At 33.8% G+C, this 20,273-nt stretch overlaps 1 protein-coding gene across 1 annotated transcript in view; it reads right to left on the bottom strand.

Moving 5' to 3' along the window:
• LOC113504834 overlaps positions 1-15,997 on the bottom strand; it is a 58,923-nt gene extending 42,926 nt beyond the window's left edge. Inside the window, exon 1 of the mRNA XM_026887301.1 lies at positions 15,324-15,997. Coding sequence (XP_026743102.1) covers positions 15,324-15,674 — 351 coding nt within the window. The 5' untranslated portion in view covers positions 15,675-15,997. The remainder of the gene's footprint in view (positions 1-15,323) is intronic.
• Between the last annotated feature and the right edge of the window lie 4,276 nt (positions 15,998-20,273).

Below are 20,273 nucleotides of genomic sequence, written 5' to 3'. Positions count from 1 at the left end.
AATAATGAAATACAATGCATAATTCAAAAACCTATCGTATTACTTCTAAAAATATTTTCATACATTTTTAACACGAAAATTACGAAAACATTAATTAGAATATATTACGCGTTCACTGAACACCTGCACATTGCCAGTTTGTATTACCGCAAAACTGGTCATATTATGTAAATAGCCTGATGAAATAGATCTAATTAATTCAATTCGTATATGAATTTCATTCATTCGTGAAAATAAATGTATAAGTGTAAGCATATAAGTGTATGTAAGCATTTGAATAAACAGTTGAATGTATTCAACGGTTAGGAATACAGTAACGCTTTAATATGTTAAAATATGATTCTCATGTAATTTCATAGATATAATATTGAGACCGTGTAATAGAAAATAGTTTTGTGTGTTAAATAGACCAGTTACGACCCCGTGACACTCAAGGTAGTACGAATAATCGAAAGAAGAAACAAAAAAAACATCTGAGTAAAAATCCATCATCTAAGTGAACTGCTTTAATAGATGCACGGATAGACGGAAAAGGAGACAGAAGGGAGAGAGAAGAATAACATATATATTTTATTATAAAAATCTACTTTTACAATCACAAACAAAGGTCGAACAAAAAATGTATTTCCAAAATGTATGGGATTTGCAAGAATAGTACCTACACGGGAACTTTTGAAGAGAATAGTCATTCCCATATCTAATATCAAATCCCTATCGCTCCATAAGTAAAGTTCCTTCTTTCAAGCAAGTATACTTGTCAGAGAAGAAGAGATTGAGCATATAATGCGCAGAATACCGTAACTGTCGCATATCCACTTAACCAACAAACCATGGGAAAAAGGTACGATTGTTATCCTTTCTCTACCACTTTTAAACATTAGCTCCATTATACCAAACTTCTCGCTTATAGTTCGGACTCAACGTCATCTGACAAAGGTCGCGTCCAGCCGACCCCTGTCAAAACCACGCCCAACTGAAAAATTGTTACGTATGACTACTAGGAATCATCTCCGTAAAAAAGCTGAAAAGACCTTGTATTTTAGTCAGAATTTAATTTATGTAACGTTGTAGTAGCCCAAAGACTCTTTGAAAACAAAAGAGAAACATCGCTAGAGGCTGAATATAATTGGGTTGTGAGATTCCGATACGTTTTAAGAACGTTTGTTTCATGTACTGTAATGTGTATTTGAATTAATTTGGCGGAAAAATAAGAGCCTTTTTGAGTATAATGATATTTGAGGAAAATTTTAAATGATATTATATTTTTATTTAACTCGTGATGGCTGTGAAGTTATATAATTAAACGCGCCTTATATAAGCAGGGTTTTTTGAAAACCGTTCAAAAAATGACAATCTTTAGATCGTTATAATTGTAAGCATCGTTATTTTTCGATTGCATCAGAAAGATTATTGTTCTTATTGTGTTCCTAATACCTATGCAATGAAATCATGATCTCTTGAAAGACTAAACCACAAATTGATTAAGGTTCAAAATCTTAAAAACAAAAGTCAGAAGGAAAGTGAAACGATAACAGTACCAGCCATTAAATTAAAAACAATCCAAAATAACAATTGAAATCTCAAACCAACTCAACAGAAGGTGAGTCGAAAAAATCTCACTATACACATAACAGGTCGAATCCGTAAAATCCACAAAATCCTTGAAAAGTCGACAATAAATAAAATATTCAAGTGGTACCGGCAAAAACAAAAGCGGAAAGATCAAGTGGGAGGCAAACGGAAGCCGATATCCAAAGCCGTGAAATAACAGGAACAAAAACCAGGTAAATCTGGACAATTGTGTTTCTGTTCGCGTAAACTTAACTGTGGTTCATTGTGGCCGAGTAGACGCGTTTTTGTTTAGTATACGTTACGGAGAAAAACGGGTTGCATCGAATGCACTGAGTCTTTTGAAAGATGTAGAGTTGATGGGGTTATTATAACGAAGGGGATTGAGATATCGAATATTATCAGTTCATGAAGGTTTTTCAAACATTGATGAGAATTCATAAAAGTTTTTTGATTGCTCTACTGATAAAGACCAAGTGCAAAATGATATCCGAAACCGCCAACCCCTGCATACGTGTGTTTATTTTTCACCCTCTTCTTAGAGTTCCGTACCAACATTATGGCATGCAATAAAGACTTGAAATTGAAACCCTATTACTGACTGGCTGTCATCAAACTGAATCTTAAGAACCCGGGTATTTCAGTTTCCATTTTAGCATCAAAAAGCAGAAACTAATTCGGGATTAAGTAGGTAATGCTACAAAAATTGAAGAGTGACCAATTTTATTGCAAATTTTCTATTCTTTAAGTCTTTATTTGACATTCTCAGTGAAGTAATTTTTAATTGTACATACTTGACCGATTTTGGTCTATCATCCTATCTAACCAATTAGATGAAAGCTGGTGTGTTTTCTAGAAAATACCTGTTCAAGCCAGTTCCGTACTTATCAGTATTTCACGAGTAGCTTACCTGTTATGCTATTGAAGCCCGAGCTTTTTTACGATTTTGAAACTACGGTTTCATTTGATATTTTTCTTAGACTTGGTTCACTTTTAGTTTTAGAAATATCGGACACCTGTTTGTTGTTCAGAGTATCCGAACGGGATTATAAGGAATAGTAGGTACAAGTCATGCTTATTATGGTATATTTACTAAAATACCAAATAATGATCAGATGAAAATTTCAGCGAATTTCTTTATTATAGAGCGCTGTATTAGATTTTCAATGAATTTTTCATAATATTTTACACGAATACTTGGCTATTTCCAGGATTTGTTAGGAATGTGGTATTAAATTTATAAACATGATTATTACTAGGTCTTTTGTTTGGGCTCAAAATGTTTATCTACAAAAGTACATAAAGCATTATCTGTATCCAGTATCCGTTTCGTTAGACCTTGGTGATGCACGTAGTGTATGTTAGTTTTTAAACCCAGTCTATAAAGACTCATTGCTGAACATAGGCCTCTTTCTTACAACCCGAATATCTGACACGATTATCGCATCATCTTCCCAAGTGTTTACAAGCATAAAAATAATTTAATAACAACAAATAACTATGCTACACCAGATTATATTCCTACCTACTTCTAAGTTGATCTGCATCAGAGACGACCAGACGGTTAAATAATGCCTAAGCAATTAAGTCTGCCATTGTGCATCGATCATGTATAAAATGATCAGATTAATAATTTAAATATTCCAAACTTAAAATTGACTAACATTTATCTTTAAGCTCTAAAACGAAACCTTTTCAGTTCTGCGGCTGCTATTAACAACTTTAACTATAACATTAGGGCTTATAAAGGTAGAATACGTTGAGGTTAATGCCTCACAAAAGTAACTAATAACATCAATTGAAACTTTTCTTGTTTCGTTCAGTTCTGCCGGCGGAGTTGTGAGTGCCATTCGTGAACTCTCATCATATATGAAAAACATTGTATTATTTCGTTTCTAGACATTCTATAAGTAGAAATTGAGGCTCTCCTGCCTTGCCTTTTGCCTAGACATATTGCGATTATCTAGTTATGTGACTAAGTGGGATCTCCAATCGTTGACGTCAATATAAAACACTCGAATGTATGGCGGTGACGGGTCAAGGTTACGTGACTTATCGAAACGTTACTTGACAGCAACATGAATTAAATGAGGTTGTATTTAAAACTCCTATATTTTTTGTCCCTATTTAAGAATTCGTTGTCAGTTTCAAATTCAGCTGAATTCTTAATCTTGTTTTAAACGGATGACCCGCATAGTACTTTCTTAGTCAGCAATGCTCATTTCTCGTTCGTTAGGTTCACACGATAAAAGACTTTGACCTCCAGTTTTCTGAAGGTTGGTTAAAGAATTTTGATGTGGTAACAACTGATCGCGACGATCTTTGATCAGATAACCACAAAGAATGCTTAAAAAGTGTGATTGACGGCTGCTTAATTGTAAGTATTTGAGTACTGGAGCTTTTACAGGTCGACTTCTTAATCAAATAAACCTAATTTCTAATTTGATTTTCTAATAATAAATACTATTTATTGTATACAATTTTTACTATGTATGTATGTTAACTTAAAAGGAGTTCCCTGGGATAGATAAACTGTTAAAGTTTTATCCTTTAATAAACTTTTTCTACTTTTTGTGAGGTTTTGAATTTATTTTTGTCAAGTGTGCGTGTGTTAACTCATTTATAAAAAAAAGAAAGCAAATGTTTCACGAAACAATTCTAAAACGTGTTCTTTAAAAGTATTATCTTTAATCGGAATCAGAATTAATCTTAAAGAACAACTCAAACAATATTCAACCTTAAAAACTTGAACAAATGTTGTAAATACGATAATATCAGTCGAAGCTTTAAAGGCTATATTAGCTGAAACGTTTACATAAAGGTTGAAAAAAAGAATTGTAAGATTATGTCAAGTCTGAAAAGAAAGATAATCGTCTTTCAAGTTGTCTACATTCCAGGCTGGCTGAAAGATTGTCTCCTTGTCACACTTGTAAATAGAATTGTGTAACGTGACGAATTTGTCATTTGTAACATTCATCTTGAGATAAATTTGTCTGAATATTCTATGTGTGACGATGAAATTTTGAGATGGGTCATTTATCGGAGTTATCATTTTGTTAGATTCTGTGGCTGGTTACAGGTATAATAAGATGTATTATGATAATGACTTAAGTGAGGTGGATTCATGATTATTTTTTAATAACAATGTATGCGCGTATATTTATTGGCATACCCCAACTAGTGAAGAACCCTGAAAACGTGCCGCCGGTTCAGGTATATCAATCAATTGCGTCAATTGAAATAAATTGATACACACATATTAATATTATTTTATTTTATACTTAAACTACATTCACTTATATTCCATTACTTGTTCGCAACTAACTCATAACAGTTATCAAGTAAAATCGTGTAATATAATGTCAGCACGTTTTGCTATTTTATCACAGCAAAAGGCCCACAAAATAAAGACAAATTACATAAATTATTCTTAAGCATTCATTTAACATCTTAACAACAGTTTTTTATCATAATAAATGTCAGACTGGCACTAATAGTGTCGTGGGAAAAACCGATTAACTCAATTGACTTTTAAAGGTCAACGGGCCTACCATAATATAAAGTAAGATGGTTAGAGCTGTGGAAGGGAGACAGCGCGCTACAAGGTGTACAGCGGCATCTCTTTTTCGCCTCTGCAATATTAGAACTTTAACTGTTGGTGGTAAGGCATAAGTTTGATCGGTAAGATAACTATTTGTCTGTCTTAATGTTATTAGTTTTATGTTCAGTATGATTAATAGATTAATGGAGTTAAGTTTTGAGTATTTATTGTTTGTGTAAGGATAATAATGACGCATTTAGGGGACAAAGTCCTGCTATTTTGGAGAGAAATTTGTTACATGCAATATATCGGTTGAGTGAAAACAATCATGATAATTAAAATCATTATACGATTTGAACAAAAATGCCTAACAGTTAAATCACGAGTATTTATCGGGATAGCCCGACTAGTTTCAGAACCAACTGCAGTCTTTAAAATTAATTGAAGTTGCGTTTCGAACTGCTATGAATCCGCAACATTATTATAAAAAAAGCTTGTCCTGCACTGTGATGACTAATTGAATATTGATAATACTTCGCAAAAATTGGCATCTTTTACAGTGCCTTTAAAAACGTTGGAAAGTATGGCGATATGATATGCGACACTGAAAATAAATATCAATATTACAAACCTCAAAAAAAATCTTTACAAAATAAGGTAAAGGAAATTCTCTTCTTAAATACGCCAAAAAAGAGGTTATGTTCAGTATAGTCGTCGTTCACGTCACGTTACCACAATAAAATTAAATAATAGGAGATACAATGAATACTCGTATTTTTGTTCATAAATACTTCGTGCTTGGACAGGTTTTTGCAAATATTTGAGAATCATTATTGCTCATAATATCTTTTTATAATTTTATTTTATTTTAATGCATTTATTTAATTTTATGCTGGATGCTTTTATTTTTCTTTTTATGTCTATTGCCGACAGAATCGGTAGGTATTTATCTGCTGATTACCTCTTTAATTTATGAAAGAAAAAAATATACACACACGATAATATAAGTGCTGATTTGGTTCAGGTTTAGGCTCAATTTATTTCTTTATCTATAAGACTAATCTGAATTCATAGCTTTAGATATATTCTCAACCTTTCAATCTTTTACGTTTGTTTCGAAGAAAATACGATCATTAAGACATTAGACCTATTTTGCCCTGTCTTAAGTGACTCGAGAATCGTGTTCTGTACATTTAATACAGAAACAAGGTAATGTTAGCACAATAATGCCTACTAAATTAAACATAAAACAAACAGAATGTGACAGCCATCTTGGCTCCCTTCATAACTAAGTCAAACATACGGAGGGCTCGTAAACATATAAACAAGTGTATCCCTTTCCAATGTTGGCCCAACATCCCAACACACCAACCGCAAATGTTGGCTACGTTTGCGGCCAACTGCGGCAAAAATTGTGGCAAATAAGTAACACTATTCGTATCAATAAATTATGAACGTATGTGAGTGGTGATTACCATTCTTGTCACGTCCTCAGCCCCAGATCCCATTCTAGGTGGAAAAGAGGCTGAATATGCTAATGGAATGCATAACACTGGAAGGAAGTTTGCGCACAATAGTGACGTCACCATGATTTTTTACGGTCTCCTTTTAGCCTTTGTGGGGATTCGTAATTGGTTTTCTTCACAATGCTGAAGCCAAATGATGGGATAAATATATTGGAAGAAAAAGAGTTATTCAGTTCCTATAGTGAAATATGTAAAATAGACATTGATGGTATAAACATAAGGCGTAGTCTCGGTTTTTGCCTATTAGTAGTGTCAAAATAAAACGGTGTATTGTACCTAATGTTAACTGTGTGTGTCCTGGTCTTCTGTGACTCTGAAATCAACAGATCTCCTATATTTTAAAGATTTGACATAACATTTTATTAGAATTAATATCTTTACTATAAATACATACAAACGACTTAAATGAAAACTATACCTATACTGGGAAAAACATAATTTCATTTTATTTAACTAAATGACAGCTATTTCTCCTTATACAAAGAATCAACGAAATCGGTTCACCCAGTTCGAATTTCTGACGAAACAAACATAAAAAAAACTAGATTTAGACAATTTAAGAACCTCCTCTTTTTCGACGTCGGTTGAAATATACAGATAAATAGCGTAAAGAAACGCTCACGACTGCTCATCCCTTTACTAACACAACTTGATATATACACAAAGAGTTTGTGAAAAGCCTTTCAAGAATCGCACAAAGGTAAATAGAATAAAAGGCGTCTCAATGCGAGACAAACTTGTGTGATCTGTGTCACTGGTTACATCTCATTGTGACTGTTTCAAACAGAACGCCTTCTTCAGATACTTGTGACCATGTATCCAATGGATACAGTACAAACGTTCTTGGAATTTGTTTATAGAACTTGTATAATACAAAGGCTTATCTATCAAACACCGATCAAGTCGGAATCAGGTCAAGTTCTGAAAAAATGAGCTCATGATAAACTAGGTTAGGTGATAAATAAATATTAGGGTATCTATCGTCCATTTTTTTGCCACCAACAAAAACTATACGTGTAACAATTGTCACTTTACCTCGATCTTCCTTTGGTATTTGATGATATAGAAGCAGCAAGAATACAACCTCTCGTTTAAGTCCTACCCGCTTAAATACATAACATCCCTCTTTTTGCATCGGGAATTAATTACTTACGCAGATAACTGTCGTATATAAAATTAATAGGTTAGAACAATTTAAACACCTACGTTTTTAAATGTCACTCCATTCAAATTTTATCAAAATCGGTCCAGCAGTTTTTATAGTTGTAAATTCAATTGTTATCGGGTTTGAAGCTACCCTGAAAATTTCAGCCTGCTAGCTTATCGGGAAGTGCCTCAAAATTGAGTTGCAAAAATCAAACCGGAACGACAAACATACAAGAATGCGAGTGTATAAAACATGGGAAAATAGAGGGCAATCTCCCCATTATAAATTGTGAATTTAACTGAATAAACACAAAGCAATAGTCTGACTTATTAGAGCTAATGAAAATCAATCAATCACCAATATGAGCCCCAACCGTTACAGCGTGACACTTCGGAATCAATTATACAGATTGCTTTGCGACAGACACTGAGGGGCGTGGTATCCTATAAACGTTATAGGCAACGTACTGCGTCACGCCATATGCCGCGTATATAGGCTTTCTATATAAATGTACGATGAGATCGTGTCTGGAAGATGACAAAAGTACGTTTCAAGTATTCTACAAAATAATATATTATCTACCGTTAATTATTTTATATGGGTTCTGACCGTAATAATAAACAACTTTCGTCTTCCTCAACTAGAAAACCAAATAATTAAATTTTCAAAATGATTGGGATTTAACACCATTTTTTCTTTATTTAAATCACTGTAAAGGTACCATGTTAATTTTTTTTTTTAGATGTAACTTATTTTAATTGATTACTGCTTACTCAGATAAATGTGTTTATTTCTATGTATGGATTACTATATAAAGGCTTGGCACACTATCCAACATCAGGACGCGGCCTACAGCGTAATGCTGTTTTAACTTACGGCGAATATACGGAACGTGCACGACACCAGCGCCACCATGTAAACGCAACAAAAGGGGAGTATGTCAAACAGTGAATGACAAGTGCATAATATTTATTGTTCTAAAATAAATAAAGTAAATATATAGAAAGACAATAAATAGTGTTTTTATAGATATATGTTAAAAACAATTAAGGAGAACATGGATGTGATTATAAAAACTGGTTTTGAGAGTGTAAAACATGAAATAAGTTTCCAGCCCCAAACTATGCTGAAGGGAAAAAAATGGTTTTAGCTGAACACGTAAGGAATGTCGAAGAACTAAGAACTAATGGCAATAGTTATTTAATACGAGCAAACATCATTCGTCAAACATCGGTGACCGTAACACCCTATAACACAAGTTTAAACGTAAGTACTTTTCTAACCTAAAAACATTCACACATTTTAGTATTCTACGGTAGTTAAAGTATATATCTATTAACTAGACTATTTCCACTGGTATTTTTGCAGTTTATAACACAACAAGAATAATGACCCATTTTCAAAACAGCGTTTGACAAGTTTCACTAACCCCTTTTGTTACACAATTCTGCCACACCGTGCGCTGCCATCGTTTACTATATCCCTTCCATACACTACGCTCGTACTCAATAGGGAGCCACAGCAGAAATTCAAACGGCGCAATCAATCCATTTAGCAACAAGAGTGACACGTAAAATCGATTCATAAAAATTGTATGGCAATAAACTAAAAGTTTTAGGTAGCCGTGTGCAGGCTCGCTGAAATTCCCACGGTAAATATTTGATTTGGCCTCAAACCGAGCATTTTACGCGCCGACGTTTTTCAATGGCGGCTTGCAGCGGATCGCCGACTCCACGGCCTATTTCAGCTGCAGTTGATACGATGTGGATTTCTGCTTCATGGGCGGAAAGCTAAAAGGCAGGGAATTTGTTAGATATGTTTGTTCTGATAGCTTTTGATAGGTGTTTTAGGAATACACGAAGAGAATATGTGTGAAGCAGAAGTTTGAATCATTTTTGAGTATTGAAAATGATTTTTCGGTTTTCGATGAATATCATATTTTATAGTGGTGAGTAGTACATGAGTTGCAATGAGAGAAATATGATTAGCTCTTGTCCCATAAAAAGTGTTTAAAATGTCGTACTACTTATACCCTAGTAGGCGTAATTATGGACTAAAATAAGTTGTTAGACTAACTAAGTAAATAGCTAATTATAATGTGTCTGTGCTTCAACTTTTGAAATAGTTTCATAATGTGATTTAAATTTATTACGAAATTAGACTACTCAGACTGTTTTGTTTCATCTTATAGATTCATTAGCGTGACGAGAAAATGGCAAATTAAGTCCCTAAAAACTAGTTTTCAAAGTAATGTAAATACATTAAGAATACAACTTTGTATTGTTTTTATTACTTCTAATCTCTTGAATGTCAAACAAATTGTTCTTTAATATAAATCGTTGGAACATTGTCTAAAATATTTTTTTACTGGTGTCTCTGTGCATGTGCCTTGAATATTTGTAGAACCCCGTAGACAAGGATGAAATTTTATAGTACGGGACAAGTTTAAAAACGAAACAAAAAACAACCGTCATTGTCAAACTCACGCAAATGAAATAAAATAGTAACGTTTTTATGTAAGGTGTTTCGATACAGATATATATGATATCAGCTATTTTGGCATGGCTATCGCTAAAGATATCAAAACCAGATATTCTACGAAAAAATAACAATTCCCATTTATTTTTTATCTGTCAAGACACTTCCCAAAACAAACAAAAACAGAATTCTATTTCCTTAGCAATAAAAACTTCTAAAAAACATGTTAAATATAGTTCCAGTTTCGTGTTAACATTTTTTCGGTACTTTTCCTGACAAAAACAGACATCGTGTGTGGGAAAACAGAATTAAAAATGTCGTCGCTTGTGGCCTTACGTCCGGCATTCCTTCCTTTGTCCTCTTTCTAAGGCCAGTCCTTTTGCTGAGGCCAATCCTCTTTAGCAGGAAATTACCATTGCTCTGTGCATCCCTCAATTATATTCGTAATAGCTTTGTTTTCCTGAAAGTCGACAGAACTTGTAATTTATCGCTCGTTTTATGCTGGTCTCAATTTTATTTTCCTAGAAATATTTTAATTTGGTTAGGTTTGTGATATTTCAGCTTCGATATTGTTCAATTACCAACTAACTTAGAGATGCTGCAAATAAATATGAAATGTAGTGTTTTATGTCATTAACTGACCGTTTAACAGACTGAGAAATGGTTTCACATTTCTTTGAAAATAAAACAACGGATCCTAAACAATACTATTTTGCATGAATAAATAAATGCGGACAACATCACATACATTGTTCTGAACCCAAAGTAAGTTGCTAAAGCACTTGTGTTATGGAATTCAGATACAACGAAGGTACCACAAATACCCAGACCCGAGACAATGTAGAAATGTGAATTTTTACATTGACCCGGCCGGGGTTCGAACCCGGGACCTCAGAGCTAGCGACACCTTGAAACCGGTGCATACGCCACTCGACCACGGAGGTCGTCATGAGTCCTGGATATAGAAGGAAAAAAGATCTATCGCAACACGTAGGATGTACAAAAAGACTGGAGATAAACAAATCGGTTGGATTGACCAAATTTTTAACTGGACAAAACGTTGTTTAACCAAGATGTTTATTTATAATGTCCATCTCAAAATGACACTAATTAAACCATTATTAGATGTCAATAACACTAAATTACACGCCTACCTACCCTAATGACACACCTATGAAAATACAGGAAAACCTTTTAGCAAAACATTACACAAACTTTAATAGGTAAAGTAGAAAGTTTACGAAATAAATATACGTAGCTCACCTAACGCCAGCTGATTGGATTCTACAACTGCGGATATTAGTTTAGTCTAGCCTAAACTAGTTTAGCCAAAGCGTGTTGCATTTAGCCAGTCCATTAATTTTTAATTTACTTGTAGTTTTTTAGTTTAATTGCTTTTGTTCCGTATTTGTTTATGTAGTTGGTTGTATAAGGGCCTAAAATGATGCATTAGAATAGAGTACGTGAACCATATTATTTTTTGTTTAATTCTGTAACTAAAGAATGACGATCTGACAAAATGATGACAATTGGGCTAAACCAGTGACAACATGGTGGCCAAGGCAAAGCAAAAAAGCCTCCGGAAGCAAGATGGGTCGACGATATAGTTAAGCTCTCGGGTCGAGTCTAGATGAGGCTGGCAGAGGACCGGAGACATTGGCACGAGAAAGGGAAGGATATGCCCAGCCATTAATATTTGTTTATGAGACAGTTTATACATACATACAAACACACAGGTATGTGAAGCCAAGAGTCCTGTATTAGCAGAGTCTAAGAGTTAACAAGCTATTGTAACTATGAACTCAGATTATCAGCATAATATGGAAACACGTTATCCTTAGCGGGAACTTGTGCAGCTTCCATACCGGTACTAATTATCTTAATTTAAGACTATATTCTACCTAAATACAAGTTAACTGGCTGCTTCTTAGACGAGGCTTTAGCAGAAATAAGTAGCCTGAAAATTCATTTAAAAACGTTAAAACCAAAAATTATAGATTCAAGACATTTTTAAGACGAAATTTTGCTGTTGGTATTGACAAGATAATATTTTCGTGTTGGCGTTGGGATCGAACTTGCACCTCGTTCATACGAAACCATACAGAGAGCCACAAGACTAAGACAATTACTCACTTGATTTAATTATAAAACTTTATTTTAGTACGTCTAATACCTACTTTCGTCTTTTTAAAAAGATCAACATTTTTTGCAAGCCATCCCTCTAATGTTTAAAATAAAATAACTAATTAACTACAGAATACACAAAAACCTTATTATACAAACATAAAGGCAAGAAAAGCCACAACACAGTTATTCAAATTTACATAGAGAAATAAACCCTCCTTTAACACAATTACTAATTCGAATTGATCAGTGAACTAAATACTAATAATTAATTCAATGTTAGAACATTCAATAACAGTTTAGCAAATAGGTTACAATTTCCCCCGCGATCAGAAATTTTGCAATTAGTAATAATTATTTGCTGAAGTACTCAATCAAATTATTGTAATTATTGAATTTATTTGGGCTTGGAATCTGCGGTTACGTTAGTTCCTAATTATTCGTTGTTTTGAAGTGGTGTATGGTGAGAATACTTTATTGAAATTAATTATTTTAGTTTTATTCTTGCACAGTATATCGATTTTAGTGAATTTGCACTGAGGTATACGGTTTGATTTTATGAGTAGATGCGGGTTTTCGGACAGAGTGTAAGTTACTATTTTTAACCGACTTTAAGAAGAGGAGGTCTTCAAAAACCAGCCCAAACTCATGAATCAGCCTAAGAATTATTTTCTTCTTTTCCTGGTTACGTTACACAACACGTTATTTTTTCCATTCCGTCTTATCATTCGTCGTGCTTTCACAAACTCACTTTTTCATATCACTTTTTACTCGAAACACACTTAAAAATCAAATTAAAGACACTTTTATCATTCGATACCGATTTATCTAGAAATGCCGAACTATGACTCATTACAACAAATTATAACCCCTTTCTGGATTCGTAGATATAAACAAAGGACGATCTTCACGTGAAATAAGACGCAAACTTTAAGCGGAAGACAAAAGTAAGATGTATTTGTATTTTAGCGAGACACCGTACAACCGTCAGAAGAGGACTTTGAATTTCAACCTTATGCCAACGCAATAAAGGCGATGTTAATGTGAAAATGTTACTGCCGGTTGGTTTACTCTGCTTTTCTTTGATGACCGCAAACCCGAGACACTATTGTTTACTTAACAACTTTTGCTTGACAGTTAATTGAGTTTGTTTGAAGCGGTTTAGAACTTAGTTTTTTGACATATAGTTTTGGGTTGCGTTCCTATTTAGATTGTGTGGCTTTGTGAGTCGCAAGAAGTTTTCATAATGTTATTGATTATCTCAATGTTTTTTTTTTAACTTTCAAGATTTAGTACTGCGAGCTAAAGTATTTAATTTAATAAGAACGTCTATAAGCAGTAATAAGCAGATCAATTTAACTTCCATTCTTGACAAAAACTTGCCTGAATTCGGTGTAGTAATAACATTCATAAAATATCAAACCAAACTTCAAATACATAGGTAAAACAGAACAGTCCCAGCTTAAACAAATCTCCAAGCTAAACAAATTCAACTTTTAAAATACACGAACGTTTTCACAAGCAGCAAAAATTACTCCATTAAAATATAACAAAAAATAAACTCTGGCGTCATGTACGCTCACCGCGAAAAGTCAACAACATATTTTCTCATTGCAGCCGCGGTACAGTCGACGACAACCTCGTTCCGTTGAATAATTACTGTAATATAGAACATTATTAACTGTCTTTTCGTAGCGGGCTGCTTAAGTCAGGAACACACACATTTTTTTCTGTCATAATAAAAATCTATCGTCATTTGTCTGGTGTCTGTTCCTTTTTACATAAAGTTGTTCAGGTAATAAATGTGCATTTCGTTTCTATATAAAGTTACGCGCAGTATTGTATGCGGGATATGAAATTGCTTTTAGAGAACTGGTAATATGACCCTGTTTTACGATTGATGGACGCGTAAAACTTTTGTTTGTTTGTCAAATTTATGCATCTAATGTTTACTGGGTATTTGTCAAAATATCATTGTGAATCGGCTGTATGCCTAGCGGGCAAATATTTATAAGCGCGGTCGCTCTGTGAATGGGAAATGTTAGCGAACTGTGATTTGATTTTGTGTACGCAGGTGGTCACGCAAAATCAAGGCAAATATGTATATGGCATATATACTTTAATTTCTACTTAATCCATATTATAATGAATATCTAGTTACATTCTTAAACATAATCGAATAACCTTAGTTCAATGACAAAAAGAAAATATTTTTTTAACAATACTATTTATGGCAAATATGAATTTCAAACGCTAACTTTCCTTCTATCTTTGAAGGAAATTTTTAGCCAATAGTCAGGCACCTTCAGACCGGTACCATCATATTATGTCCTAATTTACTAACTTACACTTTGCGTATAACTCTATCATATGCAAAATATTTTCACAATTATAATAAAGTAAATCAACAACAATTTCATTTGGAAACGTATGTGTTTAGAACTAACAGCTGCTTTCAGGTTTAGAAGCGTTAAACCTCGGGTTTAGCTTGAGTATTAACAAACCACTTTTACCATGGCTGGCGGAGAGAACAGCTTTCATGTTACGAGAATTGTACTAACAACTTGCATTAGTTTGTATTGGTACTTACATTTTGTTATGCCACATAAAACCTAAAAATGTATATTGTTAAAAAAAATGTAGAGAAAAATAATTTTCCTGAAATTGACTAAAAATCACTCTTTTTTAGTTTTAAGTTAAACAAAATTAGCGATTCGTTAATGAATCTCATAATAAGAAAACAAAAAAAATATACATCACAACAATCAAATAATAGGTCAAGTAATATTCACTCATAAGTCATAACCCAAACGCACAATCTGTGAATTAACAGCTTAAAACTTAGTCACACCTTAACACACCTTATGGTGCGTATTTAAAGTAAATACTCATTGGTATCAGTATACCTTATAAAAAAAAAAACTATATCTAAACGTACCTGTAACCATTTAATCCTAGTGATATTCTCCTCCGTGATAGTAAGCGCCCTCCTCTCCCCCAACTTATACGACTCATCGTAATACATATACTCAGTAAACGTCAACCCACTGGTCGTGTATTGTTGCGTAAAATATATCGATATAGTCCCATTAACTATATCGTGTTCTATTATCCATTTGCACTTTATAGGGACTGGGAACGGGTTCGGGAAGTTTGGTGTTTGTATGACGCCTACGGTGCCTTTAAGGTGGCCACCGCAGGTTTGCGGCCCCTGGTGTTCGCGGTCCTCTTGTGTGTAGACTTGGTCGGCTGCGATGGTGATGAGTGTGATGCTTAGCAGCCGTTGCATGGTTAGCCTGGAACAAGATGGAAGGGTTAAGGTTTTAGATGAAGCTTGTTGCGTTAGGTTAGCTATACTAGAGCCACTGACTCTAGCTTGGGTAAATGTGGATGCCCGGGGTGTTTTAGTCAGGTAACATCAACATATACCATCGCTATGCCTCGTGCGTGGGTAACCTAAGCCAGAGTCATGGGATCGCACAGGCATGCTCTGCGTAACCCTGACTTAGCTAACTGTAGGTAACGGGGTTTTCTTAGGTGGTAAGAGTCCGATATATACCCACGCAATGCCCTCGGCGTAGGTTGAACTTTGAAAAAGTGAATACGTAATGATGATATTATATTTTTATTAGTTTAAATTCAATTTAGAATTTAATGTCAATCAAATCAATTAATTCTGAAAGATCAATCTCATTATCAATTTATTTTATGAAATAGAAATAAGACATCAAACGATTAGATGATGCAATGAATACAAAGCTCTGGTGTTCTCATGATACAAAAGTTTAAAATTATTGTTGCTTAACAAAAAAATCTTGCTTTGTTTCAACTCAATTCATTCAAATTATATTGCGACTTGTAACACTTTTGTCACCGGCTGTACGAATTACGTTACGTTGTGCTTGCTAATACTTTCGTTTGGTCCCTTATTCGCTGAAGGGTCGTCGAAACCGCATTTTAATAAAAATGTAATTTATGAAAGAAAAAATAGTTGTTTTAATTAAGCTTTTGCTTAGTTTCTGCTAGTTCGTCTGCTTTGTTTTTAATTCAGTTATATTATGAAGCTTCTGCAAGCATTTTTTTGTATTATCTTTTGTTTAATTATGGTGCTTACTCTATATGAAACATGTTCTTCGTCCGGCAGTCGTGTACTTATTTTTTTAACAAAATTTATTTGGTCTGGATTAACTCTTTTTTGTAACACTTTATATTTTATAGAGTAGAGCTGTTATATCTGAATATAAGCGAGCTGTAATATTTGTTATACTCATGGAAGGTAACCGAACGGTTTTATATAGACAGACAGTAGACTGCTGATTAAACGAAAAATTAGGCTAATAGGCTGCGAAAGACACAGAATTAATATAGCTATTTTATTATCTATTAACTCTTAGATCGAATCATTTACTTGACTATTTATAATCTGCTTCATTTCACGCTTAACTTAAATTTACTAAAATAAGTAAATTTAACAACTTTTATTAACCTGTACAACATTTTCCATTCCTTTACTTTAAGATTAAACCTTATTTGTACATTAGAGGTTAAGTGAACTCATTTATAACAGCCTTCTAACTGTCCTGGCTTAGATTAATGGCTCACTCATTTGTCTTTATAAAAATCTCTACATTTTACTTATTGACCCTCGTCAAGAGTTTTTAGGAATTAAATTTAGTAAAGATTGTTTTGATTAAGTAGATAATTAAGTACTTGGTTAGATTGATGGATTTTCTTTGCCATGTTATTGTGGTTACATTTTTCAGGAGCTATTTAACATTACTCATGAAACTGACAAATAAAATTGGTTAGGGGGAGTCGGATTGCGACGGTGACGGTTCGATACAAATAGGTTGAAGGTAACCAACTCGGTGGGTGGATCCAACTATCTCGCAATCATGGCTCATGAGAAGTAGCCTGGTGACTGAAATAAACATAAAACACAAACATAAATTAATGCACTACCTTGTAAATACCCCTGACTGATATGATCATTCTAGGAGCACTCAACGAAACTACTACCGTCGAGTCGAAAAGAAAGAGGGAGTATTACTACTTATGTGAACTCCTTGCTTTTTATATACCCATTCAGTGCTAGGTTTAAAAAAACTCACTTTTCCATAAAGTACTTCGTGTTCTGTAAAATACATCACGTAAATAAGTGACATTGGCAGTAGTAGCGAAACCGTAATGTCTTACTAATGTAGAGCGGTGATATATCTTTTGGATAAATGGTTTGATGCAGTATGCCGGTAACTTTATAGACATCATGAAACATGCAAGTTCTGCCTATTTCGTATCCAAAACCGTCATTCAGTTCTATTTTTCTTTACATTCTGCTAGACCATATCCAAGAATGACGTAAAGCCGACATTTTGCCATGAATCGAGTTGCGAAAGAAAGCATAAGAGAAATGTCAGATATCTAGACAGTTTTTGGCATTTTGTAGTAAACCTTCATTTGTTTTTTTTTCACAAAATAAAACTTGAGTAGTTTACAGTAATATAGAGATAACAAAAATCAAATAGTCAACTCTACATTTTTAATTTTCTTCTACAAATTTTCATTAGACAGTTAAACAAGAAAATGAAAACTATCAAACTGTGTCTTCGTCTATACATTTTTCACTAGCCTCAGAAATACTTAAATGTTACAAAAACAAGATAATGTCCATAAATTAAAATCAACATGTACAAATATTGTAAACCCACCCAAAGACATCCAATACACAAAATGTTAAATTAAATATATCCGCTCCTACCCTTATCCAGCTAAATAAATATTAACTCGGTAACGTTCCCCGAACCCAATATATTTGTGATTAAATTTCTGTTTCTTCAAGAAGGTCAGTTTATATTCTATAAAATTACCGATACGCCGAGGGATTTCTTTCGACTTTTCGGATGAAATACGTTTTTTAACAGCTACAAAGTAGAATATTAGGTTGGCTGTTAATTTAAATTTTGTTTACACAAAGATAATCTGTTTCTGTTTGTCTAGACCAATTTTTGTTTGAATCCTAATAATTACTTGTACCCAAAAACATAACCTTGGCTCATAATTTCACAAATATTTAAATTACAACTTTCTTTTTTCTTTAAAAATATGAATTTATTCACAATGTTCTGAAAGGAATCCACTTTTAACAGGTTAAAAGGGTCTTATAACAAACTGGGCTAAGCTCTTAATCTTGGTTTAGTGTCATTCAAAAATGTTTTTAACTACTATTTTTGTGACAATATAATATTATATCATATTACCCATAACACGTCATGGTACCTACGTATCATTATCATCATCTCAGTCCAGTTTACTTCCACTGCTGAACAAAGGCTTGTCCTTAAAATCTCCACGACAATCCGTCCTACGCCGTTCGCTACCCACGCTTTCCCACGATTTCGATCATGACACTTACGTATAAGTTGCTAAAATTAACGTTGTTCTGATCTCATAAACAAACTAAGGTTTAATATTTGTCTTCTATCCTTCCGGGCATACTACTTCATTTCCAAAATAACTGTTATTTATTTACCTAAGAACAATAGGAAAGCATTTTTCAATTTCTGAAAAAGGTAGCAAACTACGTGAAAAAAAACGAAATTGATTTTTATTCTTATTAAAATTAAAAAAATATACCTTGTATAAAAATTATCGCAAAAATACCCACGGACAGGACTAGAGCTACAAAGAAAAAAACATAAGAACACACTGTAAATTGTTTCAGCGTTGAGTTCCCTAACTCTCAGGTGGAAGCTGTAATTACATTGAAAATACCAAACCTACCTATGTTGAAAGTAGGAAAGTTTTAAGAGCTCCACCGTTCAAGATTACAAAGAGAAATTTTTGTATCAAATTAATTTGGCAACGTGACGAAGTTCACGGCCCGCGGAGCGATATTAGATTGGCTAAAAATGTTACAGGCCAAGTTTTACGCGAGTTTTTTCTTACCTTCATAACTTTATTATTTCTCGGACAATATTGTGTTAAGGATTCACGCTAAAACATTTCCTTTTGAGAAATTGCGCTTCCTTCTGTTTTCCGAAGGTTGCCAAATTTATCAAATTGTATCAAATTTACTGAGTTATGTAATCTATTTTGTGGAAAATATTTTCCATTTTTTTTGACTCTACCACTTTTTAAACCAAAGGAAAAACTTAGGAGAAACCCAATCCAATATATTAAAGGAGTCACTTTAGAGAAATCCAAAGTAACTTATCAAGCGGAACCTCCATAAAATACAAGAATAAAAATCCACTTAGCTCGAGTTATTCCGTGGCCTATATCTGAACAATACGGATAATTTAAACACAGTACGTATGGAGGGAAGTAAAAATGTGCGGGCTCTGGAACACGTTCGTGATATATTGCAGCATTGCGTCGACTCCATCGCAACGAGGGATGTGAAATATTTTCAACTAGGATGACAGCTTGAGAATTTGGTCCCCTATTTCTGGAATCGACGAATCCTTGTTCCGATGTATGCTATCGGAATTTTGATGCTCTCGTGATGAAGATTTTCAGTTGCTTGGCTCGTCCATGCGGTGACGCAAACATCTGACACACTTATTTATTGCCAAGACTTTGCCAAAAACAAATACGCCTCGATATTGTTCTCTTTGTTTTCATACCCACAAAACGAGGTATAAAATCAGATCCCAACAAGAATCTATATAAGATGAGAGCAAACAAAACTATTCCAGTTCAAAAGTGGAAAACAAAATAAAGAAAGACCCAAAATCTTGAAGGTTAGTTTTATGACCAACCTCTTTTGTCATAAGGGTTTTCTGTATTTTATCAACACTCAAAAACAGTCCTTGAGATAGATGGACCCATTCAGTAGCAGCATGATGCCAAAACTTGAGCACATTTGTCCCAGCGAGGTTACACCAAT

This window comes from Trichoplusia ni, chromosome 23 (genome assembly GCF_003590095.1).
Source record: "Trichoplusia ni isolate ovarian cell line Hi5 chromosome 23, tn1, whole genome shotgun sequence".
NCBI classification, from domain to species: domain Eukaryota; kingdom Metazoa; phylum Arthropoda; class Insecta; order Lepidoptera; family Noctuidae; genus Trichoplusia; species Trichoplusia ni.
The sequence above is the reverse complement of the archived record's forward strand: the minus strand, read 5'-3'. Positions and strand labels throughout refer to the sequence as shown.